Source organism: Tyto alba, unplaced genomic scaffold, assembly GCF_018691265.1.
Source record: "Tyto alba isolate M040663 unplaced genomic scaffold, T.alba_DEE_v4.0 Super-Scaffold_2, whole genome shotgun sequence".
In the NCBI taxonomy this organism is placed as follows: Eukaryota; Metazoa; Chordata; class Aves; order Strigiformes; family Tytonidae; genus Tyto; species Tyto alba.
The window spans coordinates 91,570,747-91,592,933 of NW_024881282.1; the positions used below are offsets into that span (position 1 = coordinate 91,570,747).

General features: G+C 41.6%; 1 protein-coding gene across 11 annotated transcripts in view; it reads right to left on the minus strand.

Annotated features, from left to right (window-relative positions):
• Positions 1-22,187, minus strand: part of GOLGB1 (golgin B1) — a 50,433-nt gene that overhangs the window by 8,001 nt on the left and 20,245 nt on the right. For all 11 annotated transcript variants that reach the window (XM_033003701.2, XM_033003702.2, XM_033003706.2 and 8 more), the window contains 8 exons: positions 19,200-19,273; positions 16,802-16,892; positions 16,063-16,130; positions 10,167-15,205; positions 7,161-9,111; positions 5,391-5,569; positions 4,032-4,197; positions 2,870-3,001 (listed from right to left, as the gene is read on the minus strand). In XM_033003701.2, coding sequence (XP_032859592.2) covers positions 2,870-3,001; positions 4,032-4,197; positions 5,391-5,569; positions 7,161-9,111; positions 10,167-15,205; positions 16,063-16,130; positions 16,802-16,892; positions 19,200-19,273 — 7,700 coding nt within the window. The remainder of the gene's footprint in view (positions 1-2,869; positions 3,002-4,031; positions 4,198-5,390; positions 5,570-7,160; positions 9,112-10,166; positions 15,206-16,062; positions 16,131-16,801; positions 16,893-19,199; positions 19,274-22,187) is intronic.

Sequence of the window (22,187 nt, forward strand, 5' to 3'; positions counted from 1 at the left end):
TGTGACTTCTCCCAAGCTCTTGCCCACCCCCAGCCTACTCACTGCAAGGAGAGCAGAGTGAGAAATGGAGAAGGCCTTAATGCTGTGCAAGCACTGTTCAGCAATAGCTGAATTGGTGTGCTATCAACACTGACTTAGTCACAAATCTATAACACAGTACCCTATGGACTGCTATGAAGAAAATTAACTCCATTCCGGCCAGCTCCAGTACACAGAGCTTTTAACGTCATCACCCACAGTATTCATATGTGGAAACTAAGGAGCTATGAACTAGACAAATGAACTGCTACATAGTAAAAAATTGGCTGTACCTCTGGACTCAAAGGCAGTGATCAATGGCTTGACAGCCAGCAATGATCAGAATACTCCTGGGGCCTACATGGGGCACATACCACTCAAATGACAGCAATGTAAGTTATGACATACAGTATAACATCAGCAAGTTTGCAGCCAGTATTGATTTTTGGGGAGTGGCTGACACGACAAAGACCAAAACTTCAACCTGGAGGGACCTTGAGAAACTTCAGGATTAGGCTAACAGAAATCTCAAGTTCAATAAGAAGTGCAAACTTCTGCACCTGACACAAAACCCAGGCACCAGTACAGGACAGGAAAAGACTGCTGAGACAACAGCTCTGCTGTAAGGGACCAGGGAGTTACAGTAGCTGCCCAGCTGAATACAACCCAAGAATACATCTTCATTGTGAACAAGGCAAACTATCTACTGGGCTACATTAGGAGAAGCAAGGCAGCAGATTGAGGGAAGTTATTAGCTGCTCTGCTTGGTACCAAGAAGACTGTACCTGGAATACTGGGACTAGTTTTAGGTCACTCATTTTCAGCTGGGGAGGGGTACCAGTTGACTGGAAGTTAACAAATGTGATGCCCATCTACAAGAAGGGTCAGAAAGATTTGGGGAACTAGGGGGCTATTAGCCTGACCTCAGTGCCAGGGAGGGTTATGAAGCAGATCATCTTGAGTGCCATCATGCAGCACATATAGGACAATCAGGTGATCAGGCTCAGTTGACATAGGCTTATGAAAGGCATGTCCTCCTTAACTAACCTGATCTGATTTGTTGACAAAGCGACCAACTTAGTGGATGAGGGAAAGGGTGTGGACGTTGCCTACCTAGACTTCAGTAAAGCCTTTGATAGCATTTCCCACAGCATTCTCCTGGAGAAAATGGCTGCTCATGGCCTGGACGGGCTTACTCTTTGCTGAGTAAAAAAACTGGATGAATGGCCCAGCCCAAAGAGTGGTGGTGAGTGGAGTTAAATCCACTTGGCAGCCAGTCACGGGTGGAGTTCCCCAGACCTCAGTACTAGGGCCAGTTCTGTTTGATATTTTTACCAGTGTTCTAGACAAGGGAATCAAACGCACCTTCAGTAAGTCCGCAGACAACACCAAGTTCATTGGGAATGTTGATCTGCTTGAGGGTAGGAAGGCTCTACAGAGGGATCTGGACAAGTGGATCAGTGGGCCGAGACCAACTGTACGAGGTTCCACAAGGCTCAGTGCCGGGTCCTGCACTTGGGTCACAACAACCCCACTCAACACTACAGGCTTGGGGAAGAGTGGTTGGAAAGCTGCCTGGCAGAAAAGGACCCTGAGCTCGTTGGTCGACAGCCAGCAGAATATGAGCCAGCATTGTGCCCAGGTGGCCAAGGCGGCCAACAGCATCCTGGCTTCGTGTCAGAAACAGTGTGGCCAGCAGGACTAGGGAAGTGATTGTCCCCCTAGGGGAAGTGATTGTCCCCCTATACTCAGCACTGGTGAGGCTGCTCCTCAAGTACTGTGTTCAATTTTGGGCCCCTCACAACAAGAAAGACATTGAGGTGCTGGGGTGTGTCCAGAGAAGGGCAACAAAGCTAGTGAAGGGTCTAGAGAGGATATCTTGTGAACTGAGGGAACTGGGGTTGTTCAGTCTGGAGAAAAGGAGGCTGAAAAGGAGGCCTTATCACTCTCTACAACTCCCTGAAAGGAGGTTGTAGCGAGGTGGGGGACGGTCTCTTCTCCCAAGTAACAAGAGATAAGACAAGAGGAAATGGCCTCAAGTTGCACCAGGGGAGGTTTAGATTGGATATTAGGAAAAACTTCTTCACCAAAAGGGTTGTCAAGCATTGGAACAGGCTGCCCAGGGAAGTGGTTGAGTCACCATCCCTGGAGGTATTTAAAAGATGTGTAGATGTAGCACTCAGGGGCATGGCTTAGTGATGTACTTGGCAGTGTTAGGTTAACAGCTGGACTCTAATCTCAAGTGTTTTTTCCAACCTAAATGATTCTAAAATGGATAAAGAAATGCAAAGGAGTCCAGAAAAAGGATGCTGAGATCGTTGAGGGATTGGAGCAAATGATGCCTGTGAGAGCTGCGCTGCTTTAGCCTGCTAAAGAGGAGGCTTAAGGGTCATTTTACAATAGCTTACAATTAAATTAATGGGAACCATGAAGTAGACAGAGCCAAACTTTTTACGATAGTGGCAGAAAATACAGTAGGGGGCCACAGCCACAGACTGTGGCTTGGAAGAGTCAGACTAGACATTAAGGAAAACATTTGCATTAAAAGTGTAAAGCAGTATTGGACAATGGCCAGAGAGGTTCTGCAATCTCTATTCTTTCACTACTCAACTAGGCAAAGTCATGGCTGACCTGATCCAATGTCAGTGACAGTGCTGCTTTGAGCAGCAGAAGGATGTACCAGAGTATCTCCAGAAGTCTCTTCCAACTAATATTTCTGATTTTGTGGTATTTCACTAAATGTCCACAAGAACAAGTTTCATTCTTGCTCCCTGAGCCCTAATCAAGAATATTCTCTTCTCCACATTCTTCATCTCAGACTCTGCAAGCAAGTTTAAGATATAATCGGTACCTTGCTGTTTAACTGCTGGATTCTGAGCTCTTTTTGGTGCAATTCTTTCAGACTGTCACTTAGCTGGGCCTGGAGATGTTTTGTCTCTGTTTCTAGGCTTGAACAGTCCCCTCTCAGAACTTCTGAAGAAATCTGCCAGGGAAAGAACAATAGAAAATATACTGCATATGTTACAACCCAGTCTTGTATTAGTCCTCCCTGTTTAGTATTCCAAGGCCAAAGCCCAACATTATTCCTAGGCCTGGAACTTGATCTGCTCAAGCAAAACAGCAAATGGGAAATAAACAGAAATATCCTAAAAGCCATTTGAAAATCCAAACAATTAGGAAAGATCACCGAACTTGCACATATGATGGGTCCTTCTCAAAAGTTGTTGACGATACAGGAAGGAAAACAAAAGCATATGAATGAGAACAAGAAAAACAAACAAAAAACCAAAGCAATGTCCACACTGCTCTCATTCAACATAGATTCAAAGATTAGCACTGAAGCATTCTCCTGGAAAGCATCACATGCACACTGTTCTAGCTTTTTATTTGCATATATGCACATGCGTGTCAAAGGAATAAGGGGAGATTTCATGCAGCAAGCAAGTGTCCTTCCCTAGACCAAGCAGAATACTCAACATATTCCACTCCACTTTTAGGACTGTGATACAGTGAAAAGAAGGCAGAGTGCAATGTTCAATCCTCAGACTCTCTGGGCTTGAGTCAGGATTGTAGACCCCTGTTACAGTAGAAACAGCAATAAAATTCAATAGGAAACTTAAAAATTAGAATGTGACATTAAAAGGAGAACAAAGCAGAAGATCTTAGATTCAAACACAGTGCAAGAGGCAATTCTAAAATATCCACAAGGAAAGACCTGAGAAGTTCCATAGTGGTTAGAAGGACCTAAAGTGCCTAGAAAGCCTTGTCTCTTTTACTGTTTTTCTTGAAACATTAGGAACCATGAACTAAGGGAAACGCACATAAGGGTACACCAGAGTTTTCTAAAGGTTTTCAATCATCCAAGCTGCATTGTTGGTATAGTTTTTGGAGGCCGCACAACAAAATCCAATACTGCAACCTGTACAAGATGAATACAATAAGCAACATGTGCTACTTTGGCTTTCAAATCTCACGTTTCTATGCAATAAAAAAATCTGTGTATTTCCACCCACCTTCGTTTGGTACTGCTCCTCTGCAACTTGAGACTTGCTGAAGGGCAGTCTCATTTCTTGCATGATCTTTTGTAAATGGCTCAGTTGCTTGTCTTTTTCTGCTATGATCATCAGGTACTGCTCCTTTATGCTGTTGTTTTGCTTTTCCCAGGTAGTTTTCTCTTGTCTGCCCAGTACAACACAAAGGAAATTACCAGGAAGTTACCAGTATCACTTATGATATCCAGCTCAGAATGAGCTGAGGATGATTCCATTTCCTATCATTGCCCCATGCCAGAAAATAAGTTTTATAACTAAAACAAAACAACCCACTTAAATACAGGAACCTTAAAAGCAGGGTTAAGGAAGTATTCTGTATTTGGCTCAACACTGCAGATTGTTCAGTGCTCACCCTTTTGGTATCCCAGGACACTGTTTTGATCTTGCTGTACAGAGTGTTTTGTCAAGCAAGTCACCGACAATGCCACTTGCCATCATAACATTATCACTGCCTCAGTCAAATATGCACCAGACATCCCAACATGCAAACTGGGGGCCTTAGCTTCATTTACATTGTAGAAGCTAGACAGGAAATAAATCTCCTTTTATCAGGAGATAAATAAAATCTGTAAGCTGCTTCAAACTTTATGAGATCTGAAGTGTTGGTCTGAGGGTCAGAGTGGGGGCACGGAAGAAGCAGTACAAGTTTTTATATCACTGTGGACAAAGATAAGTCATGTATTTTTCCCACAAAAAAACACCACCTGTTTCACTCCCAGTTCAGTCATTCTTAGATGGATCTCTGAAGAACCTGAAAGGATTTTTTCCCCATTTTTAGAACAGAGCATATTTGCCTGACTAGTTTTAAGTCCAGTTGAAGATGACAATTTACTAGAATTGGAGACTTTTTTAAAAATAGAAGACATAAAGCAAGTGAAATAAAGGATTAGACAGTCATACAAAATTAGCATTTTCTAAACAATATCAGTGGGATAATAAAAGGTGTTCATCAGCAGCTTGGAATGGAGAGTTCTGTAATGACATACATAAGCTCCAACACAAGAAACAGCCTACATCTCCTCTCAAACAGGTAATATTGACCACCAGTGGATGAAGGAAATAAAAATTAAAAGGTAATTGATCTACTTCACACAGTCATGTCCTTCCAATATGTTGTGCTGTAATCATTCGCCCTAACTCTGAGGCAAAAGTTGAACAAAGGAAAAGTATGCCCACTCCAGAACAGGGCAAAGAGATTTAGCGACAGCTGACACAGGTAAGTCTGAGGTTCTCAATGCTTTCTTTGCCTTCTGTCCACAATTGCTTTCTCAATGAAAGAAGCAGCACATTTGAGGCAGTGAGAAGACAGACAATTCTCACCTTAGTTGCTGGAGCTCCTGCTGGTAGAAAATACTTTCTTGCTTCAGATGTTCTTGGAGACGGTGCTGTTTATCTGCATCTTGCTGATATTCCTGCAGTTGTGCTTTTAAGCGAGAATTTTCAGCTGATTCTACCCCAACAAGTATGTATTGCTGCTGCAGATTTTTCAGCTCTCTTACCTTTAATTAAAGGGAAATATCAGAGTGCATGACAACTGAGCAAGCAGCTAGGTATAAGTGTTTAAGAGCATTCCTCACTCTGGCATCTGGGGAAAAAAGTCACATTCAGATGACAGAGAAACTAGAAATTGAATCAGTGATTGCAGCAGTCTAGTAAAAACTGCTCAGAAAAAAGAACCTCAGAGAATCCCACTGTTAATGAGAGTAGTGAGCTTTGAGACCGTCCATGAAGATTTGACATACAGTAAACAAAACGACCCCAGACTACAATATTAACTCCCTTATTCAGAAGAAGACGAAGTGAGACAGAAGGAGCTGGTAAAGAATAACACCTGAAGTTCGTATTTACTGTAAACCAGGTAAGTGAGGAACTAAAATCCTTCTGACAGTCTACTCAGACTGGAATTAGAAATAAATTGTCATTACACATCCATCACTGCAATCAGTTTTCAAAGTCAAGAACACGTGACCGACTCTGGACACAGGGAAGTACTTAATGAGTCAGGAAGATCCCTCTACTGAGGATCTATCTTAGTATTAGCAGCACAACACAGATATGCAAGTTCAACAGCAATGGAGGAGACATAAATCTACAAATAACTGAGATATAAAATGGACAAGAAGGAAAATGTGTTGAAGACATTATCACGAAGTCTGTTGTGAATTAACATAAGGGAAAGCTAAGACAGACTATGTGACAGTGGAAAATGATTGTAAAGTCTATTATCTGACCAGTAACTAGAACTCTGGAATTTGCTGAGCTGCATTGTGCCAGAGACTATAAAAACACAGACATATTAAGTATGCAAGCAAGGATGTCAAAAGGAAGCTGCAATGCCTTGCAGCTGTCTTGACAATCAGGTGCCAAGAGGAGAAACAGACCCAAGCCTTTGCTCTAGTCTCTTTTAGAAATCTAATGCACGAGCTTCCACAGATGTGGACTAAGCAGGTTAACAGAGAACCCATATCTTATTTCCATGATTCCATATTTTATATCAAGCTAACCAGAGAAATGACCCTGAAAATTTAACAATGAAATCACAGCCTCCATATGTCAGAGAAGATAATATAGACGGCACATACTAAATCCACGAGATCTGATGGAGTATGCCTCCAAGCGCTAAGGTCGTTGGGAGGCAACTCAATTCCCTTTGAAAGGTCATGGTGACTGGGAGAAACTAAAAGTCATCCCTACCTGCAAGAAGGTCAAGGAGAGGAAGTGAGGAACTGCAGGCTGGTCAGCCAGCCTCATCTCCATCACTGGGAAGGTGATGGATCAACTAATTCTGGAAACTATTTCCACATACATGAAAAGACAGGTAGCCCAGAGAAGTTGTGGAATATCCAACCAATGGAGATATTCAAAATTTAACTAGACACGGTCTTGGGCAACCTGTTCCAGCTGATCTTGTTTGAGCAGGGGGGTTGAACTAGAAGATCTCCAGAAATCCCTTCCAACCTCAACTATTCTGTGATTCTGTGAAAACAAGGATCTATATACCAGATCTAAGTGTGATGAATTTTAAGATCTGAAGATCCAAATCTCCTATGGGGCTTTAAGTAAGAGCAGGAAGAGAGAACAAGGACTTACTACTCTGTCTCTGTCATTCTGCAAGGATGACAGTGCCTTCTTAAGACTCTGCACTTCTGCCGGAGTAGTGGAAGTGCCCCCTTCTGCTTGTTGCTTCACTTCTTCAATCTTACATGTTTTGCCCAATTCATTCAGCAGACGGTCTCGCTCATTCTGCAGGCTTGCCATAGCCTTGGAGAAAGATTTGACTTGGCTGGAAGAGCCTTCCAGTTCCGAAGACAAATGTAGAAGCTCATCATCTTTGGCTCTGAGCCTCTGATTAAGTTTCTCAATCTGGGCCAAGAGACCTCTTTCATCAGTGGCTTTCTGCAGTTCCATCAGCTCAGACCTCACTGTATCTCGGTCCCTGGCAGTGGAATGTTGCTCCTCTTGTAGCTGAACCATCTGTTTCTGAAGATTCTGCACTACACTCTTTTGTTCCTCTAAGTCTGCAGAGTATTTCTGTTTCAAAACACAAAGCTCTTCATTGGCCTGGTCCCGGCTGTCCTGAAGAGAGCTCATGGACTTCCCAAAAGACTGAATTTGAGCTCTGAGATCTTTGTTTTCATCTGTGACTGCAAGAAATTTCTGTTCCATTTCCATCAGGTCCCGTGCCAACTCTGCTACTCTCTCCTCTGCTGTTTCTGTTTCATTCCTCATTATCCCTGCGTCATGATGTAGGTGCTTCAATTCCTTCTGAAGCCTGTCCTCAGCCTCACCCACTCTCTTGGCTGCATCCCTCTGAACACACAGTAGTTCCCCCTCAAGTTCTGTTATCTTTTTCTGTGAGAGGGAAAGCTTATGATTCAGTTCTTGTGCCTCTTCCTCTTGGGCCTTCAGTTGTGCTTGACACTCCCTGATAGGACCTGCTTCACATAATGCTGTCATCTCACTCTGCACCTGAGACAGAGAGGACATAAGGGTTTCAATCTCTTGAGACATACTGACTTTATCCTCTCTCAAGGTTTCCATGCACTTCCTGAGATCATCCTGCATATGCTCAGACTCCTTCAGCTGTGCTTCTATTATTGCCTTCTCCTTTTCCAGAGTTTGGATCCGCTGAAGCTGTGTTTTGAGAAGTTGTTTCTGTTGGGAGTCCTTTATTGAAATCACTTGGTTCAGGTCTTCTCTATACCGCACCAACTCTGCATTCAGTTTGGCATTCTCAGAGTTGAGGTCATCCATCCGGCTATGAAAACTTCTGATTTCTTCCTTGAGTTTATTGTTTTCAGCAGCAGCCTCCTGAATTAGCTGGTCTTTTTCCAATATTATAACAAGATGACGTTCTTCAAGTTGCTTATAGTCCCTCAGTATGCGGTCTCTGTCATCTTGCAAAGATGACATGGACTTGATGAAAGAGTCCAACTGTGCCTTCTGCTGCTTACTTTCTTCTCTGCTTATCTTCACCTTTTCAGTGAGATGATCAAGTTTGTCCAGATATTTGTTCTTCTCATTTTCCAAGGCTTTTTTATCTTCTTCTTCCTTACTTAGCCTATGCTCAAACTCTTTCATCTCTTCAGAATGTTGCTGCTGTAATTCAGATAGAGCAGCCATAACTGCTTCTTCCTTGGCAGACAGCAAACTAATGATCTTTTGATCCTTGGCGCTAGTTTCTTCATGCAGCTTATTTGTTAGGTCCCTGGAAGCTTGCAGATCAGCCTCAAGCTGTTCACAGCTGAATTTAAAATTCTGGATACTGGTTTCTTGTTGCTTGACTCTACTCCCCAGCTCTTCTCTGACCAATTCACATTTGGTCAAGGAATTCTGTAAGTCAGCAAGTTGGTCTCTTAGGCTGATGATTTCTGACTCCAGTTTCTGCTGTTCATTCTGAGACTTGCTATACAGTTTCTGAGACCCTTCAAGCTGAGTCAAAAGCTCCATTTTTTCCTCCTGCAACATTTCACATGTCTTTTGATGATGCTGAATCTCCTTCCTGGATTCAGACTCCCAATCTTTCCTGTTGCGTTCCAGCCTGAAAACAGAGGAGAGAAAGTCAGTCACCAATCAGTGCAGTATCCAAAACCAGAGTAATAGTTTTCATTGATTATATTAAATCAGAAAAGCTACAACATTAGTTTTACTTTAAGAAAGCAAGCTGGACATATCCAGATGATTTGTTTTCCCTCAATTTAAAATTCAAGGCATCTTTTTAAGTTTTGACTGCACTACTGACTGAAGGGTGTAAGTGCTGGGAGAATATTTTTTAATTTATCCAGTGAGATAAATCCTTCTGTCAATATTGAAAAAGTAGAGGTTAAACACTGAATGTTGTCACCTCCTTTTCATTACAATACTCCTTTCTTTCATCCGTTGCAGCTAACAAAAAAAAAAAATCACTGTTCTCATATGCTTGATGTTCATTTCATGTTCCAGCATGCAAAGATACAGCATTTTGATCACAAACTTTATAGAACAATTTTACTCATGTATGAACAGTTTGGTTTTGAATTGTGGAAATTCCCAGGTGTACATTTGGGTACATTTCCATAGCTCCATCTTTCCCTCAAAATCTATTTTACACTTAAACTGGAATCACATATCCCAATGCTCTCTTGACCTGCCAAATTTAATGAACGCAACAACTCTATGAAAAAGAATCTATTTAAAATTTCAGTTTAATAAAGACTCTAGATAGTACTCAGATGGCTACTGCTTGTCACAGAGAATAGATTTAACATGGGTATCTTAATGATGAGAAGAAATATTTTACAGTGTTAATCTCCTTATGCAGAGAACAAATACATAGTGACTCCCTACAATATAAATCCAAACCTCTTCTCTATCCAAACATAAGTGATCCAGGAGATGAGCCTTAGGTTTATGGCTTTATTAGGAAGACAAATTCTGCTCACCATCTTAGGCATTCGTTAGTTTTGCCAATCACGTCACATTTAGCGTAATTACATACTCAAAATCCTTTTTTCTGGTATACTGCAAAAGAAGAGGGGAATTCTACCTCGTGTCTGGCTGCTGCCTTGTCAAAAGGAAATGCAAGAACACCAGCTGAGTCATTATCACCTTTTTTACCTGGATATATATGTCTGAAGTTCTTCCACATGTACAGTCATCTGCTTCATCTGGTCCTTTAGCACAACACAAGTTTCCTCTTTTGAACGTATTTCTTCCTCCTTCTTTTGAATAGTTTCAGTGAATTTCCTCTCCCAGGTTTTTGATTCATCTATCACTCTATCCCTGTCATCTTGAAGGGAAGACATGCTCCTGGTGAAGGCTGCAAGCTGGGCTAGTGTTTTGTTTAAGCTGCCTTCCAATTGCTTGGCTTCTTGATCCTTTGTCTTCAAGGAGTCTTGAAGATCACCAACAGTTGTTTCCATATAGTCTTTCTCCCTCTGCAAAGTTGCCAACTTTTCTTCCATGTTTTTAATTTCCTTTGAGTGCTTGTTTTTTTCCTGTTCCAGTCTTCTCTCAAAGTCCTCATCTTTTTTCTTCATTTGAATTTTAATATTCTCTTTGTTTGCCTGCAACTCTTCTTTCACTTTGACACTCTCTGCTAGAACCCTTGCTGCTTCACTCTGGGTGTCATCCAATACTACTCTGCAGAGAGCAAGCTCTGCTTGGGCTTTCTTGGTGTCTTCAACTGCTACAGCTAAAGTCTCCTTGGCTGCTTCTACCTCTTTCTGAGACTCACTCTGCAGCAATTCCAGAGCTTTAACAGTTCTTTCTAAACTACTGTTCTTTTCCTGGCTTTTAATACAGTCTTTTTGCAGCTGCTTAATCTCCTGCTGCTTCTGTTTCAGTAGTTCCTGAAGCTCCTTGACGTGTGTGCTGCTGTCTCCCCTCCAACTGCATTTTAGCTTTTCTACACATTCCTTTTGTTTTTCTGTACTTGCTTTACTTTTCTCCTTTGCCATCTGACATTTCTCCTCCTCCAGTTCATGTATCATTCTCTGCAAACTCTGAAGCTCGCGTTTCAATTGCTCATTTTTGATCTGGAAGTCCGTTGCATCTTGCTGATAGTTTCCAATGCTCCCATTAAGTTCTGCCAGCTGATTCATGAGCCTTTCTTCCAAGTCATCCTTCTCGGCCTCTAGAGTGTCCTTAAGTTCTGTCATCCTGATGAGGTCATCTTTGGTTTTTTGGACCGTTTCTTCCATCTTTGCTACTGTGTTCTGAAGAACATTCAATTCATGGACTTTCTCTCCCATTTGGGTCTCTAAAGTCCTCTTCTCACCTGCTAAAGTCTCAACACACATGCGGATATCACCCAGCTGTTGCTCTGAAGCCCTCCTATTATCTTCTAGTTCTGCGATGCGCTCTGTGAGCTCAGCTATCTGCTGTATGTAGGTACCGAGATCTCCACAAGGGCTACTACTTTCAAATGCTTTTTGTTCTAGCTCTGCAGTAGGATATTCACGTCTAAAACTTATATCCACTTGATTTACAGTCCTCTCCATTGGTGGCAGCGTGGCAACTGCCTGATCTGTTTCACTCCCTGTTGTCTTCTGAGCAACATACTTGTCTACCAGTTCCCTGCTTTCCTTCAGCTTAGATTCTGTTAACTGCAAATGGCACTTTAAGTCTGTGATCTCTTGATTAAGAGACTCCTTTTCAGCTATTACTGTCTCAAGCTGAGTAGAAAGAGAGTGGTAGTCCCTCCTACAGTTCTCCAGATCTTCTTTAAGGCTAATATTTGAAAAGACATCTCCAGTCCTATGTAGCTCTCCATCTGTAAAATGCATCTCCGCTCTAAGCTTCTCATTCTCTTCCTCTAGTTCCAGGATCTTTTGTTGCTTTGATTTTGCAAATTTCCTCATTTTCTCCTTCATTCCATCGATTTCCTGTCCAGCTTCCTGTAGCTGCTTATCTGTCTCCTCTTTTTTTGCTTCAACACTTTTCAGCTTAATGAAAATTTCCTGCTTTTCCTGCCTAACGGTTTCCAAAACACGCTGAATCCGCTCAGCCTCATTACTCACATTCTCATATGACTGCAGGAGAGTTTCATATTCTTTCTGAAGCTCCCTGTATTTCTCATGCCACTCAGAACTCTCAGCAGCTTGAAAGCATTTCAAGGATTCCATCTCCTCCTCCAGCTTCTCCTTCTCTAGAATAACTCTATCTAGAGCAAGTGTCAGGTTTTTACAGCATCTATCAAGATTCTGATTTTCTGTAAGTACTTTATCAACTTCTGCAATAAGTTTTTCTCGCTCTTCAGTGAGGCCCGCTAACTTTTCTGTTAAAGTATCTGTTTCTTTAACATGGCCACATACTTGGCTTTCCATATTTGTCAACTTGGCACAAAGATTTTCAATAGTAGTTTTAGCATTAGCCAGCTCCTCTTTTAGAGATTTGCTCTCCTTTAGTGCTTCTTTTCTAGAGATAAGTGCAGCTTGCAACTTTCTCTGCATTTGATTCTTCTGTTTCACCGCTTCTGCACCATCATCTTGCTTCTCCTGAATTTCAAGCAACTCTGTTTGCAGTCGCTTGCTTTGTTCCTCATGTACCTGAGCTTGAGTTTCCAACTGACTACACAGTCTCTTGACCAAATCCTCTTTTTCCAGCAGCTGTGCCTGCACATTATTGAGAGCTTCACTTTTCTCTCTTAACTGCAAGTTAAGAAATTCCATTTCTTCATCCTTTTGGTGCACAAGTGTTTTCAGGTCTTCCAGACTGCCATCTCTAAAAATTTTTGCTTGACTCTCCTCCAATTCTGTCTGAAGACTTGCTGCCTTAGCTTCAGCTTGGTCAGAGGTTCTCTTCAGCCCTTCTATCTCAAGAAACAACTGTGCTATGTGCTCTTGCAAATGAAAGACTAATTCTGATTTGCAAGCAAGTTCACTTTGCATATGGCTAATGTTATATTCCAATTCCTCTTTCTCCATCCACAATTTTTCAAGTTTTTTCTTAAACTCTTCCTCAGAAACATCTGCAACTTGTACAAGCTTGTTACTTGTTGTATTTTTTGCTTCCAAGCATGAAGAATCCAACCCACCTTGATTCCCAAGAACACTCTCTGTTGATCCTTTCTGTTCTTGGAGTTGTCTGAGTTGAGCTTGGATGCTCTCCTTCTCTTTGCTTTGTTTATCAAACTGTTCTTGTAAGATGTTGTAATCATCTTTCTGCTGTTTCAGCTGTTCTCTGTGATGCCTGTCTTTTTCTTGAGCCTTTTTTATAGTGTCTTTGCGAGATACCAGGGCCTCCTGAAGTTTTTTTTGAAGTTGTTCTTTTTCTTGTTCAAGAGTTGAAATCCTCTCTTTCAGAACAGACTTTTGGTTTTCTTCAAGATTTGTAGCTGCTGAACTATTTTTTTCATTTTCTTCATAATCTTTTGGGCTTTTATTGGTTTCAGTTACTTTGTCAGCAATTGTCTGACTCTCCATGATTTCATCTTTAATTGAAACAATGTTTGTCTTACCTTGCAAGCTTTGCCTCATTTCCTCAATCACTGCCTGCAACTGTGCTTCAGTAGTTTCTTTATCCAGCAGGTCCTTCCGGATGCTTTGCAACTCAGATTCCTTTTCAGAAAGCAGTTGAATTAGATACTCCTCACTGGGTTGGCTTTCAAGATTCACTTCTCTGATTATCACACTTGTCATATTTTCTTCCCCTTCCAGTTCTTGAGCCACTGAGGTTTCTGATTCACGTTCTCTTCTCACTTGTACTACTTCATTCTCCAATCTGCTAACCTTCTTTAAAAGCTCCTTCCTGTTAATAAGTGCTGCTTGCAGCTTCCGCTTTACTTGCTCATTTTCTTTTTTCAGAAGTTCAAGTTTATTTACTAATACCTCACTTTCTTTACATGCTGCCTCTGTCTCATACTGCTGCTCAGACGCCCCACATTTCAGGTATGTATCTTTTGCTTCTATGTTTTGGTCTTTTTCTTCCTGGGCTTTTAATAATAGACTTGTTTGCTCTTTAAGACTCTTCAGCTCATTTCCTAGAGAAGATTTCTCTTCGTTCAGCAGGACCATTTTCTCAGACATGCTGACGCTGATCTCTGTCATCTGTTGATCTTTTTCCAGCAAGGTTTGTTGCAGGTTCTCTATAGACCTGGTGTGTTCAGCAACAAGCTGTTCTAGTCTTGCTGCCTCCTGTCCCTTTGACGCTAAGTTTTGGGAAAGCTCTTCTATCTCAGCTGTGTTCTTCCTCAAAAGTTCTTCTAGATCAAGTACTTCACATTCCTTCTTTTCAATCTGGCTTCTCAGATCTTTTAGTTGCATGTCCTGGTCAGAAAGCTGAAGTTGTGCTTCATCCAGGTCTTTTTGCAGAGCTTCAATTTTTATCTCCTTGGACTTAAATTCATTTTTAAGGCTGTGGATTTGTTCTCTCAGAAGACTGCTCTGGCTGTCTGACAGTCTCTGCTTCTCTGAGCAAGCTAGATTTTCCTCAAGTTGCTTCACTTGCTCTTTCAGTTCTGTTATGGTAGAAAGTTCCTTCATCTGACACAGGAGCTGATCTCGTTCTTCAGTCAAAACACAAAATGCACTGTTAGAATCCTCTATTTTTTTTCTGTATTTCTCAGCCAACTGATTTAGCCTATTTATTTCTGCACCTTTTGCTCCTAGATCTTTCTTATAGGAATCTTCTGACTTCTGCAGAATTATTTGCAGTTCTGTAATTTGGTTTTGTAACTTTATCAGTTCTTGAGATTGAGAGGTGCCAGGTTCTGGATCTGGTGTAGAGCCTTCTTGCATCGCCTCCATCTCCCCTCTGCAAGGGACAGTGCTCCCCTGGGGCACTTCTTGAAGACAAATTCTGTTTTCCTGAAACACACCAATTTGTTGCATTTCTGTTTCTCTAAGTAGTGAGCTGCTGCCCAACTCATTCTGTGTATCTGAAGCCTTTTGCTCTTTCCTCTCAAGAAACCATATCCGGGAGTTAACTTCCAGCTGGTTAGCTGCTTCTCCTATTTGGTTACCTATAGAAGTTTGGCCATTTGGGCCCTTGAGCTGCCTTTTCAGAAAAGTTATTTCTTCTTGGGCTTCTTTCAGTTCCAGCAGCAAAACTGACAGCTCTTTTTGCTTATCCGCAGCAAGATATTCTAGAATCCCAGGCGGACAACCTTCCTCAATAAACTGCTTGCTTCCATTGGGAAAGCCATCTGTTCTTGCCTAAAAGAAAATAATAGGTTTCAATTTTCCTTTGAATCCTGTGAAAGGGTCACTTTTGGAAGTATCTGCTTTTCGTATTTCATAGTTTAAGGATACCCTTTCTTGAGCTGGCTATTGCAATAAATAGTAGCCTCACTAATAATAGGAGGACTCATCAGGTCATTTCCGTTCATTTCAGTTTCTGAAGTTGCAGCATGAAAGATTATGGCTTTAGGATTAGACCATAAATGTAAATTCCTATTCCCTTATTTCCCATTCTCTCTTGATTACAAGATAGTATGAGTCTGAAGTGTTTCAGTTCTCCTGTGATTCTCACAAGCCCTTCAGTGTACTTATCCAGCCACATTTTCCTGGCATCCTATCCATAGTCTCTGAATGAGGAGGTTTTGTTCCCTATTCTATATGTCAATTTAGCATGGCAAAGAAACAGCATAGAAGCCCATATTCCAGTTTGTGTCCATCTCCAAAGTGAGAGCACTACACAAAGCATCTGGACCAAAGTGCTTGGCTTTTTACAAATAACTATGATAAGGTTAACTCCCACCCCCAGAAACAGATTACAAAAGAAAGCCAGTCATAATTCCTTCCAAGAAAGCATGGATCAGAAGCTCACCAGTAAGTCAACAGCTTGTGTTGTAAAGGCTGACCTTTCAACAGTTTGGAGGGCAGAAACAATTTACAGGGAACCATTAAAGGACAGCTATCTCTTAAAGCCTGCTGCAGGGTTGCAACAACCACTTTAAGTTACAGGATGCTAAAAAACCAACTCTTTGGGGCTTTTAAACTAAATTAAAGTTTTCATATCCACAAATGTATACAATACTGAGAGGAAAACAAGTTCTGGACTAAATTTGTACCTCAGGGAGCACAAAAGTGTCATGAAAAGGCTCTTGCACTTCAGAATTCACCAGCTTTTCTGACACGCCTAGTGATAAAAGATACACTTGTCACCATCAGCATAACAAGTTGTAGTACATAAGCAAAGAGACAATATATGAAACTGAACTTCTCTAGTTTCCAATGTGAGAAAAACAAACAAACAAACAAAAAAGTTTGAACCTATGCATTGTACTCGGACATCCCCAATATGCACATGCAAAACCTCCTGCATTTGCTGCATGCTGGCATCACCTAAACCAACACTGTATCTAACCTCTACTGCAGAGACAAGTTAACTTGGTAACTGGTTGTTTTGTTTTGGGTTGCTTTAGTTTTTTTATATAATTTGAGGGTGGGTGTGGTAATTCCAGACACAAAAATAAATTTACTAGCTTGCAAAGAGGAACCCAATTCTTCATCTTATCTTAATTCTCTGCTGTGTCTTACATACCACCCTTTGCATCTACAAGCACGCTCTCCTTCAAACCCTTCTCTCTTTCTCATCTTATGAAACACTTCTTTATTTTCTTTTGATATATCCTATCCATCCCACCACATCAGAATGTTCTCTTCCACCTCACATGCACCTTTTATACCTCCTGTACATCTCTAGATTCTCACCTCAAAGCTCATCTTTCCAAATCACCTAAAATTTGTCCCTGAAACTTCTCAAATTTCCACAATTTCCTTGTCACGTGCCTTATTCTGTGTCCTCACCTGTAAAAGTAGAAGAGCAGTCTACAAAAGAGGTCAGAGCTTCCAGAGTCTGCAAGTCTTGCAATTCCACCTCAGGTCCAACATTTTTATTCTATTGGTTGAAGAAAAAATACTTAGTTTTGAGCCATGATCTTTGCATTAGAAGACAGATAGCTGCTTGCTGCTCTGCCAAGCTTTAAGTAAAAACTATCAGTCCCAACTTTAGATGCAACTGTGATGTCAACTGAAAATAAATTAAAAAAAAGGTAATTGGCTTTGATGTCAAGCAAGAAACTAAGATATATCTCAGCAGATTAGAATATCAATGAATGCAACAATTCTAATAATGTCCTTCATACCTTGAGATACACTTGGTTTGAATATGAGCCAGCAATGTGCACTCACAACCCAGAAAGCCAACCATATCCTGGACTGCATCAACAGAAGCGTGGCCAGGCAGGTTGAGGGAGGTGATTCTTCCCCTTTACTCTGCTCTTGTGAGACCCCACCTGGAGTGCTGTGTCCAGCTCTGGGGCCCCCAGCATAAGACAGACATGGACCTGCTCGAGCGGGGCCAGAGGAGGCCATGAGGATGATCAGGGGGCTGGAGCATCCCCCTGTGAGGACAGGCTGAGAGAGTTGGGGGTGTTCAGCCTGGAGAAGAGAAGGCTCCGGGGAGACCTTAGAGCAGCCTCCTAGTGCTTAAAGGCGGCTACAGGAAAGATGGGGGAGGGACTCTATCAGGGGGTGTGGCGATATGATGTAGGGTAACGGTTGTAAACTGAAGGAGGGTAGATTTAGATTAAAGGAAGAATTTCTTTACTGTGAGGATGGTGAGACACTGGAACAGGTTTTCCAGAGAGGCTGTAGATGCCCCCTCCCCAGAAGTGTTCAAGGCCAGGTTGGACAGGGCTTTGAGCAACCTGGTCTAGTGAAAGGTGTCCCTGACCATAGCAGGGGAGCTGGAACGAGATGATCTTCAAGGTCCCTTCCAATCCAAACCATTCTATGACTCTACAATCTTCACAGTTTCAAAGGGACTAACTACAGATTCATAACCTTTCACTGAATCACACAAGCAAAAGAAGGTGAGAAGTCATGTGTTTGTCACTGTATGCCTCACTACTCCAGAAAATAAAGAACCTGCAGTCTTCCCAGGAAAGTTACACCAGGCTCCATCAACACAGACAAACCACCCACAAGAATCTATTAACTGCTGCATGACTCCCGCTTCTCTGCTAGACAGGACAGAACCTGACTGTTGAAGAAGATGGGATGCATTGGAAAGAAAGAAGAGATTTTGCTATTTCACAGACAGAATCTTTTTGCCCACACAGAACGCTGAATAAAGCCCAGGAAATTGGTTAGATTGCTGTTGACATCCATACAAGAACTAAGACTTCACCTATTGATTTCTTCATATGCTAGAGAACCTGTTATCTCCACTGTCTATAAAGGGGCTCTAGAAAATAGCTCAAAGGCTTATATCTGCCCTTGAAAAAAGCATGTGTGTGTGTACACCTGTTGATCCACTACTCTACCCCTTGACTATGGGCAGCTGAAATAGTCTGAAATCAAGCAGGATGAGCTGACTCAGAATGCCTTCTCCAGTTCCAATATGAGTCCCAAATGTCAGTTTTTGCCCTAACACTTCACAGTAATATATATACACTATAAACTCTCTCTGTTGGAGAGGAATGTATTAGATAAAACACAGCATCATCTTCTTCCCCCTGCTGGCAGGTTAGAACAGAGTGGAGCAGCCTGGAAAAAGCCCGTACCTTGCTCTCAGCTAACAAACAATTCTACAACTAACTCAGTACTGATATACAGAGGCAGTCATCTCCATCACCTTGATGAATGAATATGAAGCAATGCAGGAGGTACCTAATCCTGCGTACTTCTCACCAATAGACTGACTGCAATTGTACCTGCAGCTGTTCATGCTGGAAGAGTGCAAGGACAGAATCTACTTGTCCCCCACTTCACAAAGAGAACTCAGCTTCCATCAGTCAGTCTGCCAGATCTCCATCAGGGCAGAGGGAATGGACAGGGTTGGTTTGAAAGGCAACCTTGAATGACAGCTGAGCCTTTGGAGTTGTATTTCTTGAGACTAGTCTCAGTTCAGCCTAAGATTTTGCTGAATAACTAACTCAGAAAATGCAGAAAATAGCTCAAATATGGATTGGGTGGATGAAGGACACAAGACTTTCACACAGCCAGCAAAGGGAAACGCAGTCTGATAAGAACACTGTACAAGCAGTATTTACTTGGAGGTTACTTCTATCTTTCATTGTTAATCCAGTTAATAATAACCTTCCAAAGAGGATTATTAAAAAAGGCCATAGCAGCTTAGCTGTTTTAAGGCCAGTCCTTGACCTATTTTAGTTTTTGCTTACTTCAGCTGCTTAATCATTACCTGCTTCGCCTTTTCTGCAACCATCACAGCTTCCTGTTGAGGCTCCTGGAGAACAAGATCCAAGTGTGGTACTTCTGAAACATTCAAACACAAACAATTTTTTTTGAAAATTAAAACTCTGATTTAAAGAGTAACAGGATATTCTTCCAGGAGCTTTAGAAAACAGGGCACATGGCTGTTAGTAACACTTATATACTGGAGATATTTAACATCGTCATTTGATAATGTGTTTTGGCTTTTTTTTTTTAGAGGCAAACCACCAAAACAACATGCTGTTTTAAGCACCTTTTAGAAAAGAAAAACTACTGTTACACAGACTAAAATTAAAGGACAGATGACAGAGTTTCAGGTTTTAAGAAAAACTTTTATAAAGGAGGGGAAAGAAAAAAAATATTCTAACAAAATGTTTCAAACTTCATTTGGATAAAAATTAAATGAGAATTTGTCAAAAGTAGAGAAGAATAAAATGCTTAAGTGTTACGGTCCAAGTCAAGATTGGTACAAGAACTTGGCTGCTGTTTGACTTAGGATATTTTTACATTTATATTTCTCTAAACTGGCATATAAACACCATTTATCATATGCATGTCACTGTATATGATGAAATGACTGGCTTGGTAAATGAGGGGAGAGCAGTGGATATCATCAAGGCCTTCAGTAAGACTTATGGCATTGCCTTCCATAAGAGCCTTACAGAGAAGCTGTTGATGTATGGGCTGGATGAACAGATAGTGAGGTGGATTGAAAACTGGCTGAAAGGCCAGCCAAGAGAGTGGTGATCAGCAGCATGAAATCTAGTTGGAAGCCAGTAATTTAGCAGTGTACCCCAGGGGACAATACTGAGTCTGATCCTGTTCAACATCCTCATTAATAATCTGGATGATGGGGCAAACTGCACTCTCAGCAAGCTTGCAGATAACACAAAACTGGGAGAAGTTGTTGATACACCAAAGGATTGCGCTGCCATTCAGAGAGGGACCTGGTCTCGCTGGAGAAATGGGCTGACAGGAACCTCATTAAGTTCAACAAGAAGCGCAAAGTCCTCCACCTGGGGAGAAACAACTCCATAGCATCAGTTTATGCTGGGGACCAGTCAGCTGGAAAGCAGCTTTGCAGAAAAGGCCCTGGGGGTCCAGCAATGTGCCCTTACCACAGAGAAGGCGAATGGTACTCTGGGCTGCATTAGGCAAGGTATTCCTTCACCTCTACTCAGCACTGGTCAGGCCACACCTGGAGTACTGTGTCCAGTTCTGGGCTCCTGAGTACAGGAGAGACATGGACATACTGGTGAAAGTCCAACAAAGAGCCATAAAGATGGTGAAGGGACATGAGCATCTCTCCTGTGAGGAAAGGCGGAGAGGGCTGGGACTCTTCAGCCTAGGGAGGAGAAGGCTCAATGGGTATCTCATCAATGAGTACAAAATACCTGAAGGAAGAGTGTAAAGAAGATGGAGCCAGGCTCTTCCCAGTGGTGCCCAGTGACAAGACCAGAGGCAATGGGCACAAACTGAAACACAGGAGGTTCCCTCTCAACATCAGGAAACACTTTTTCTACTGTGAGAGTGACTGAGCATGGGCACAGGTTGCCCAGGGAGGTTGTGAAGTCTCCCTCCTTGGGGACATTCAAAAGCCATGTGGACATGGTCCTGGACAAGTGGTTCTGGGTTTCCCTTCCAACCTCAACCATTCTATTATACTCAAGACCTTTTGATACTCCAAAGACAGGCAAAAGTGTCCCGTACCACAACTAGAAAAAAAAAAAATAGTGTTTGAAAGTAATAATTATGGTTATTTAGCTTTCCTGATTAACTACTATAGGAAGAAAGCTTCCGCTTACATTTGATACCGACAGACACCATCTCAGTCTTCTCACTACCTGGGGAGACAGAGTACACGTTCATTTCCACACTGCCAGTAAACATCTGTCTTCAAACAATTTGAGGAAGTCTCTGTGGGGAGACCTAAAAGCAGCCTTCCAACACCTATGAAGAGGTTATTGAGAAGACAGAGCCGGTCTTTTTAAAGAGGTGTAAGGTAGGAGGATGAAAGACAATACACATATACTGAAACAAAATAGGTTCCACGTGGACGTAATGAAGATCTTTTTTGCCAGGAGGATAGTCATGTGTCATAACAGGCTGCCCGGGGAGCTTGTGCAGTCACCATCATTGGAAATTTTCAAGACCTGACTGGATAAAGCCTTGAGCAACCTGTTCTGATCTCACAGTTGATCCTACTTCTAGGAGGAAGCTGGACTAAAATACACCTTCGTTCCCTTCCAGTGTAAATTATTTTGTGATTCTATGATTCAACTCAGTTCTAGCTAATTCTATTTGAGATAATGCCTCAACCTTTTAGTGTAAGAGCCAATAAAACAACTTATACAATGCCTTTCTTGCCCAGAAATATCAACTTAGAAGCATTAAAAAACAGACCACATTTTTGTGAACGCTTAACTATCAATGATGATACAAAATGTGTGTTCACACATATGCAAAAAAAAAAAAAAATCAGGACAAAGTTAAACAGTTCTGTTATGGACAGGAACTTTTGTACTTTCCAATTCTGAGTATGCGGAGGGGACATAGCATTAACATATGGTATAAGGTTTGCTTTTGTGCCCCTTTAAACTCTTTTCTATATACAACTGACTATACAAAATTGTATTTACTGAGTTAAAGGTATTATGCATTTTGAGAAGGCTCAAATTAATTGTTTTTGTGAGTTCAAACATCTGGAAAGCAGTCTGTTCGTTTTCTGTGATAATAAATTTCTTTTATCAATTCATACTATACTGTAGTCTTTCAACAATGTTTTCTTCCACTAAGTGAACTAGGGAAAGCCTTATAACTAACGTTAAATTAATTATACAGTGACTCTGAAAAGCAATCTCTACCTCTCAACCCAGATGCTTGCTTTCTTTGAAACTGGCTGAATTTCATAGGCTTTTCCTGAAGATGATGGAATTATGGAATCACTTGGGTTGGA